Raw genomic sequence first — 9,041 nt, 5'->3', positions numbered from 1 at the left:
GTCTCATTTCAGATTTCTGTACGTAGAATAGGTATAGGTAACTGTACGTAGAATAGGTATAATATGTATAGGTACCTGTACGTAGGATAGGTATTTAGCTAGTAATTAAAAAAATGGTATTAAATAAGAAAAAAAATACATTTTATTTTATTCGTAGTTAAAATTTTCCTAACTTTTCTACTTTTAAAATATCTTCCAGTCATAAATCTTTTCTTCGAATTATTGTTAATGATTGATATTCTATATGAAGGTTTAAATTGTGGAGGTTTAATTTGAAAGTAACAACAAAAATGACTTTCTTAGGCATCTTTCAATAAAAAGAAGAAAGAAGTTGTAATATATTTTTATTTATCACTTTTTTAAAAGTTTGATAATAAAGAAACACGCAATTAGAAACAGTTCAAAGAGCATTTTTCCTTCTTGTCCTCTGCTCAGATGAAACCAAGTTTCGCTTTTAAAACCAGCCACCTTTACCATTGCACCAGGAAATAGGTTAAAGTTCTTCATAAGCATTTTAAGCTTTCTACTGTTTCATGCTTAGAAAAAGAAACCTTCATTACAATTATGATGAAAGACACAAGCAGGAAACGTAGACATTCTATGACTTCCTCTTCTGTTGTCATAGTAATAGTCATTGTTTACAATCTAACAGTTTCATAGACATTCAGACCATAAATATAATAATTTCTGTTTCTACATAACTTTGTACACTTTCACTAGCTGAGAGCTATCAATGCTTCGAGATTCTATAAGATACAAAAGCCTCTTCAATCATTTTCAACAGACGATTTTTGCGATGTCTTTGACCCAAACGATATCCGGGAGCGTTTTGTCCGTATTCTTTTTTGAGCATTCTGAGCTGTGCAAATTTCTAATTTCAAGACATTAATCGAAACTATAATATGCTAAACTTGTGGTGCCAGTACATCACACTCTGAGTCTTTGTTCGACGATGATTGCACTAGCCGAGGATGAAAATATGGGTGGTATTTCAATCCAGGATACAGCGGGGGCAACCTTGATGCAGTCACTGGGATTGAAGAGTATAGTGCTCCAGAGTGACTTGAAGTCGGTACCGACGACATAGTCGGTGAGGAACTTATAGGCGAAAGGCTAGAACCTCCGGCAGTGCTTCGTGTTGATGATGGCGGTGGCTGTAGATGAGGTGGAGTTCCGGATATGAAAGCAGTCGGACCACCAGCTCCAAGTAGAGAAAATGGCGGAAAGGCAGATCTCTGTAGACCAAAGTAGAGACTCTGTAAGTTAGCCTGATTTTGTTGGGATTGATGTTGAGCTGACATCAAGGCACTCAAGTCTGCCATGCTTAGAGGGGATGATGGAAATTTCCATGGGGAACCTGGTTGACTCGCCATGAACAGGAGATCGGCACTCGATGGCATTCCTCCTAAACCTGAAAGAAAAATACATTTTATTTAAATAATGCTAATTATATTTGAAGAAAGTTTTGAGAGATGCTAAATCATTTTTGAGTTATGAGTAATAGAATAAAATTGGAAGCAATGAAATTATAATTGTACATATGCCACGTACGAATGGATGACGATTAGAGAACCAAAGATGTCAATCGAAAATAATATAAAACTAAGTATTCTGAATTTAAGAAACCAATTGTTGTTCTTGAAAGAAAATAAAAAATAAAAACGTTACTGTTTAACAGTTGGAACGTATGTAACATTATAGGAATTTATTTTCATTTCTTTATTTTTTATTTTAGACATTAACTAACTCGTTAACAATTTAGCAAATTATACATAAAAATAAGTATAAATTTTGTTTATTAAAGGGTTAGGCCATTCTGAAGTCTAAGGAAGTTTCCCAGTTCTCAATAATTCACTGCTTGCTTCTAAAATAATTTCAGAAGCGTTTCAATGTGGAAAAGTACTGACATCAAGCTCATATTTTTTAGATCTGTATAGTCTTAGATAAGATTGCAGAGGTCTGTTTTGTCTTCTGTTTCTTTTTATAAATGAAAATAAGCGTCCATACAGGACTGGGTTGATCGAGAGATACCTTAAAGCTGAAGATATTTAGAAGATGGAGTGGCCTGTCAGATCTCTAAATCTGAATTCTATTTCCATAGAGCATATTCTGAGATGATCTATACAGAAAATTTGCAGCTCGTTACCTCTATCCAGAAACCATCGCAACCTCCGGGATTTATTAACTCAAATCATTCGCAAAGCCCGCAAAAAGTTCATTGTGAAACATGGATTGCCGTCAGAGTGATTCATAACCTATATTAAACACTCCATAAGTTCCTTTTTGCCACAGAATACGTTTCACTACTAGGCTCTGATGCCCGCAAACTTGCCTTGAGTTCATGCCATTACCTTTTTGTTATCCTCGTTTTTACCGCATTCTGGATTATTTTAACACAAAATATAACTTGATTTTGTTCACTATTTCTTGTGTTTTTGCAAAAAAATCGCTTGATCTTTAACTTTGTAATTCAAAGAAGTTTACTCAAAATAACAAAAAAAAATTGGTTTAATAATGTGGCGTTGTATGTAGAACTTAAATCGCGTTTAAATCATCATACAATATTTTGTATTTTGTACGTATGGATTATTAAAGAAATAATTACCTGATAGAGCATACTGATCAGGAGGAAGTTCACCGGTCATGAGTGTTCGGAAAGGTGAATATCGAAAGGCGTGTTCTCTCAATAAGGTCTCCATTGACTCCCTAAAAGAAATACAAAACTTATAAGAACCAAAACTAAATTAATGGAAAAAAATTGGTGCAATGAGATTATGAAAATAGAGTTTTTGAGAATTTATTTTTTGAGAAAAAATTCAGTTGCTAGTTTTTTGCCCCAAAATCAAAGATAGCATTTCCAAACAAACCATTTCCTTTTCAAATTTTGCATGTTATTTACTCTTACTTTGTTATTTTTGCTTGATTAAACGAATTTTCATGGAAAGGGAGGGGGATTGAAACCTTGTTTTATTTGTGTGATAAATAAACTTATTCTTATAGGTTTAATTAAATGCCATATCCAATGCGTTCTTAAATTGTGACATCCTTGTGAGGATAGATAATGTCTCACGGCAGTATAATTAGCATGTTTAGTGCAATGGTGAGTTTGAAAATCATTGTATATATTTTATATTTTCGAAAAGCTCGATATAGTTCCTCTCATTTTTTCGACATTTAATTTAGAGTGATATTAGTTCTCCTAGATACTACTGAAAACACAGCTTCCCACAGGTATTAATTAGCAATACATATTTGATGAACATGATTTGAGGAAATTATCATAAATTTAGACTTGAAATTATGGACACCTCGCGGCACACACTTTGAAAACCGTTGCCATATTCCAAAGATGAGCTTCTCATGAATTCAAAGTTTAAAGGGTGCGTTTCTTGCCATGAAGGTTCAAACGATATATTTTAAAAGTATTCACTTAATTTTTATTTTATTTTTCACTCCCTTTTTAAAACGGAAATATCAAGTAGTAACCTCATATTTTTTTTTTGTGTTCTGTAATTACCACCTTTAGTATATGCCTTTACAGTAGTTGTTAAAAATATTTTAGAAATAAGGCACTGTATATCATTATTCAAGCTCTGTAAAACAAAAAATACTCTCAAAATTGGGCAAATCACTTATGAGAAAAGCGATATGCATAACATTAAAGTCAGCTTGATTACTGACCAAACCTGGAGGCGTTTCTGACAATCGATATTTGACTTCTTTCCATTTTTTCCAGCAATGAAACAGGTTTTGATCTTTCAGACTCTCATTCTCTGTAGTGATATTTGATAGCTATTGATAGCTATTTTCATTTTTTCTTAGCTTAAATATAACTAATGCGACCTCTTATATGTCCACCTTTTTGCTTCACGGATTCTTAAATTAATGACGTTCATTTCAAGCATCCTTTATTTAAAGGCTCAAAAAATCATTTGGGTTCCAGACCTCAGATGACGACTTCTTGGCCAAGCTTTCTCCTTCAAAGGAGAATTCAAAAAGAAGTGAAGTTGAAATGGTAAGCTAGAAAACCAGATCTATACTCTAACAATAATCATCATTTTGTCCCTTGTTATACACCATTTCATGATCGAGTTTGGAGCTTTTTTTCTTTAAACAGGGGATATAAATACAAAGGGGATAAACAAGAGTTCTTTAAAATGCTTAAATTTTCGTTCAAATGCATAAAACCGAGTTTCTCCTTTACAAAGTTACAGAAAATATCTAAGGCTGGGATAGCCAGGTTGGTAGGGTGTTGGACCCATGTCCAAGAGGTCGTGAGTTTGATTCCCGCCGGCCGAAAATTCCTCGGGTAGTAAATGGAGATTGGTGTACGTTAAATCTGTCGGGTCACAAAGTCATCTATGTTCCCAAAACAAATCATACCTTTGGGCAGTAGCCCATTTGATATGGTGGGCATAATCTTCGCCAATCACGGATTGGGTTTCAATTTTTTTTCCAGTCTATATGCACTCTCTCCGATTATGTCTCAAGAGGCTTTTAGCTCTAATGCAATGTGCCTGGCTGTTTCAGAGCTGGAAAATGCTCAATGTCTATAAGTCGAAGTAATTAATAGTATTTTATTTCAGTAAAATTACTGAACCTTCTGCGAATATTTTAACGGACTCAGTATTCCCCAGTGCGGGTTCAGTATTTTGCAGTAGATTGTCATGTAAAGTTCATTTATTTATTTTTTTTTCTTTACCGTGCAATTAAATTGCCTTCAAACTAGAAACAGAAACAAATAAGCATTTAAAATATATGAAGCTATCTTTAACAAATTTTACAGATCAAAGCTGTCACTCGCTAATTCTAAAACCCGAAATCGATTCTTCTGGAAGTACGGAGTCCTTAAGAGAAATCTCATTTTCGAAGTCCAGGCTCTAATTCCGAACGTAGACCTAAGTCCAGCGGTAGTATTAATGAATTCGGGGCGGCATTTTGACGTAGAGCGGACTTAAAGGTGGGACGTGCTTGGAACTAAATCGCTAATTTATTCGTCCAGTCAGTGCCTGCACCATTAAGAATAAAGGGCTCTTCTCATTTCCATTCGCTTTTAAGCCCTTTTACCCATTTTACCCTAAGCTCTTTCGGGCATAATGGTCATTCTCATTGATTAGAGTAAAGCACTGACTTAACGGTGGGATATTGTTTCATAATGATGGCTACGAATAAATTTCAAGAGAAGTGTTATCATTTGTTATCTAGAGAAAGGGAGACATTTGAAAATGCCCGATAAGATCTCCGACATGGGCAATTAAATCTATGTATTCTTCATAAAATTTTCAAACGATTTTTTATTTTCCTTTCTAATTCGGAAGCCAGCTTGCTTATATTAGGATTAGTTATTGGCGATGATTATAGCTATATGTATTATCAAATGATTAAGCTTAAATTTTGGAACGTTTTATGACTATTATTTTAAATGTTTCATGTAAGAAGTCACCTGCAGGGCCGGATTATTCATTAGGCCAGACTAGGCCATGGCCTGGGGCCCCCTTAAAAATTTTTTTTTGAAAATAACTTTACAAAAATTAAGAAAAGCAATGATTTTTTTTTAAAAATAATCAATTTTAAATATATATTAATAAAATACGATAATTTTTTTAGTTCCAATTTAACAAAATAAAGTAAAATTTAATTTATTGTTATTTATTTTTATTTTAAATTTGCTTTCTTAAATGAAAAGATATATAAATGCTTTTATATTTGAATAAATAAAAAATATACGAGAAAAAAAATTAATCTAAGGGCCCTAAAAATTTGAATGGCCTAGGGCCACGTGTGCGTTTAATCCGAACCTGGTCATCTGTGAAGAGAAGCAATTTGAAAAGTAAGTTTTTTTAAAATTGAGAAAATGAGACGAAGTAATAATATTTATGTGCATTACAATACAATGGAACGAACGTTGATATTATGAGAAGATAAAAAAGAAGATAAAAATTGGTGTCTGACAACGTCATTCCACTTAATGGTATTGATTATGTTATTAAAGATGGTGATCCAACTTTTAATTAAATTGAGATTACAAAATTAAATTTGAAGCTCCTTAACATATTATTAGTATTAGTATTAATTTGTTAATTATAACGTATGAAACGAGAAGTTTTTTTAATCGTATTTTTGAGAAATTATTAACAATGCATATGAAGTTATATGAAGTATTATGCTTTCAAGCCCGAAGAGAATTAAATTAATTAGGGAAATTAAAAAGAGAACAAAAGACTATAAAAGGTAGTTCTCCTGTTTTCTAACAGATGGCGACACATACATGAAAAAAGTTTAGTTACCTCTTCTGGCTGATCGTGAAGTTACAAATGAAATCGCTGATAGTAAAAAATGAATAGGAAATTAAAATGTGATATTTCTTTTTATTGAAGAAAATGAGGGGCAGGAGAAATCTGATTTTTTTTTTCTTTTCTCATAAAGAGTTATAAATAGTGTTTCGAATTAAACTGTGCATAGCAAATAGAGTTTCGAACAAAATTTTTGAATTACGTATAATTCCCAGGTTTACTATAAAAAATTATATCTGTGATCATTAGTTGCCAATCGGTAGGGAATATATGGAGATGTCAGCCTTTTTTTCCAATGGAATTAATAAGGTTAGTAATAGAAATAACAAATTTTATTGTTCGTTAAATAAATTTATTAATGAAATTTTTTTTTACCTTTCCAAATCAGTAAGTCTGGAGGAATCTCGGAATCCTTTGGCAAAAGGATTGCTGTCGATTTTCAACTTTGTTATCTAAAAAGAAAAAGATAAACAAAAAATTACTATTATTTTATTTTATAATTAGTACATTACGATATTATTTAAAAAGCTAATAATTCATAGTGAATAAGGACGTAAGAATTGATGTAATTGTTTTTTTCTTTTCTTTTTATTTTAGTGTGACTGAAATTGAGATATTTTGCAATCAGACGTTAAATCGTCGCAGATATTAACTTCGGGCAAATCTTTTTCTATTTCAAAACAAAATATCGCATTTAAATGCAATGTACTTCACATGCATGATAGTTAACAAATAAATAACAACTAAAAAGTTTTTTTTATTTCAGAGATGCAATTAGGGTATTTTAATAATGAGAGCAAAATCTTTATAAATTAACTTCGCGCAATCACTCCCCCCCCCCGAGAATAAATGAAAAAAATAAGTAAAAAATTGAATATCAAACTTCACCTGACCCCCCCCCCTCCCCCCAAAAAAAGAAAGTAAATATTTGCATTTATTTGCAAACTAAAAATCTGTAATTTTCTTTTTTTTTTTGTTAATGCAATTATGGTATTTTAATAGCGCGATAACATTTTTTTAACTTAACTTTTATTCAATATGCAAATTTTTTCTTCTCTCTCTATTTCCCTCTTTTTATTTATTTATTGATGAGAACATATATTGCTTTTCCATTACAAACCTCACATATTTGTAAGTAGTATACAGATAAGTTTTATGATATTTTGTTTTATGATATAAAATGAAAACCCCTTATCATTTAGAGCTTTTATTAAAAAAGTACAAAAGCTACCTGGAAATTTGATGAACACTTTTTACATTCTCAAGATATTCAAATCTGACTTTTTTCATAAGTTACCATACACAATTCTGAATAAAATTCAGATTTTTTAAAAAATTTTTTTGAATGTTTCCCGCGCATGCGCAGTATGAAACTTTAAATACTCATATCTGGCGCAATTTTTAACGAATTTTTTTCAAATTTTAGAATAAATTTTTTATTATTAATTAAAAATTATTCTAAAAATGTTTAATTTTATTGAATATTTATGCAGTTATAGTTAGAAAATGTCAAACAAATAAATTAGTTTCTTATAAAAAGGTCCATATCTCCATGATTATTTAAGCTAGGTTCACGAAATTTTGCGCAAATATTTCATTTTCTAATCAACTAATATGAATTACAAACTTATCGCTGTATTTTGTGGCATAGGGAGTTCGAAAATACTATTTTTCGTTCGTAAATTATTGTCTGTCCTTCAGGCCTCTAAAAGCTTTAAACTTTATTGATATGTATGAGAAATCGCATGACTTAAACACTTCTAAAGTCTTAAAATAATTCTTCAAGTGTTTCTAGAGAAATTTTAAAAAAAATTAGTAAGTATAGAAGTGTTTCTATTATTTTGTCCAACCCCTGTATATATATAAGAAAGAAAGAAGGGAAAAAATTGAAAAAAAAAGAAAATAAAAATTATGAAATTTTTAAAAATTTAAAAAAAATTCAATTTTTACGACTTTTTTTAATTCCATTCAAATTTCTGAATTAAAAAAATATTCTTTTAAGTTATTACTCTGATTATAAAAATATCCTCAATTGCGAATTCGGTCACTGGGGAACTGTAACTAATATTTGACGATATAATAATTATCTGTACAACGGAAAACTATAAATAATTATCTTATATATATATATATATATATATATATATATATATATATATATATATATATATATATATATATATATATATATTGTTGCAATTGGGGTATTTTAATAATGAGATCACGTTCTGTATAATTCGTGCAATCTCTCCCATTAATTTATTTGTTATTTGACAAGAACAAATATTGCGTTTGAATAACAAACTTCACCTGACAACTTCAATAGTTCGCAAACAACATCTTACATTACCTATATAGATTGTTGTAAAGTAAAAACCTCTCTCTCAAACTTAAAAACAATTATTTAGTTTTACAGTCGACGAGTTCATCTCGCCTGTTGTCAAAATTAGGCCTCAAAAAAAGGGGAAAAAAATCGTTTGCGTGGTGGAGTCTGTAGTTCAGTTTTCTTCTTATTCCATCAAATTTTCTCATCAACATGGCGATTTTAGCAAGAGATTATGTCACCGCAAACGCAAACATTGACTTCGCGGGCGATTGAATCGAAAGACGAGATCAAAATTCTAGGTAACAATAGGAAGGGTTTTCTCTTCTTTTTTTTTAAGTTGGTTGAGCTGTCACATTTCGCTCATGACATTCGATTTGAGGCGGAAGTTGCAAGGCCATCACGATTTCTAGTTCCTCATCTCT

At 31.1% G+C, this 9,041-nt stretch overlaps 1 protein-coding gene across 1 annotated transcript in view; it reads right to left on the bottom strand.

The window, feature by feature from the left end:
- Positions 1-327: 327 nt before the first annotated feature.
- LOC107456793 (uncharacterized) overlaps positions 328-9,041 on the bottom strand; it is a 122,402-nt gene continuing 113,688 nt past the window's right edge. The window contains exons 5-7 of the mRNA XM_016074747.4: positions 6,669-6,745; positions 2,606-2,706; positions 328-1,411 (exon numbers count right to left, since the gene is read on the bottom strand). Of these exons, the coding sequence (XP_015930233.1) occupies positions 906-1,411; positions 2,606-2,706; positions 6,669-6,745 (684 nt within the window). The 3' untranslated portion in view covers positions 328-905. The remainder of the gene's footprint in view (positions 1,412-2,605; positions 2,707-6,668; positions 6,746-9,041) is intronic.

This window comes from Parasteatoda tepidariorum, chromosome 1 (genome assembly GCF_982258835.1).
Source record: "Parasteatoda tepidariorum strain Cologne lab strain chromosome 1, Ptep-v5.0, whole genome shotgun sequence".
In the NCBI taxonomy this organism is placed as follows: Eukaryota; Metazoa; Arthropoda; class Arachnida; order Araneae; family Theridiidae; genus Parasteatoda; species Parasteatoda tepidariorum.
The sequence above is the reverse complement of the archived record's forward strand: the minus strand, read 5'-3'. Positions and strand labels throughout refer to the sequence as shown.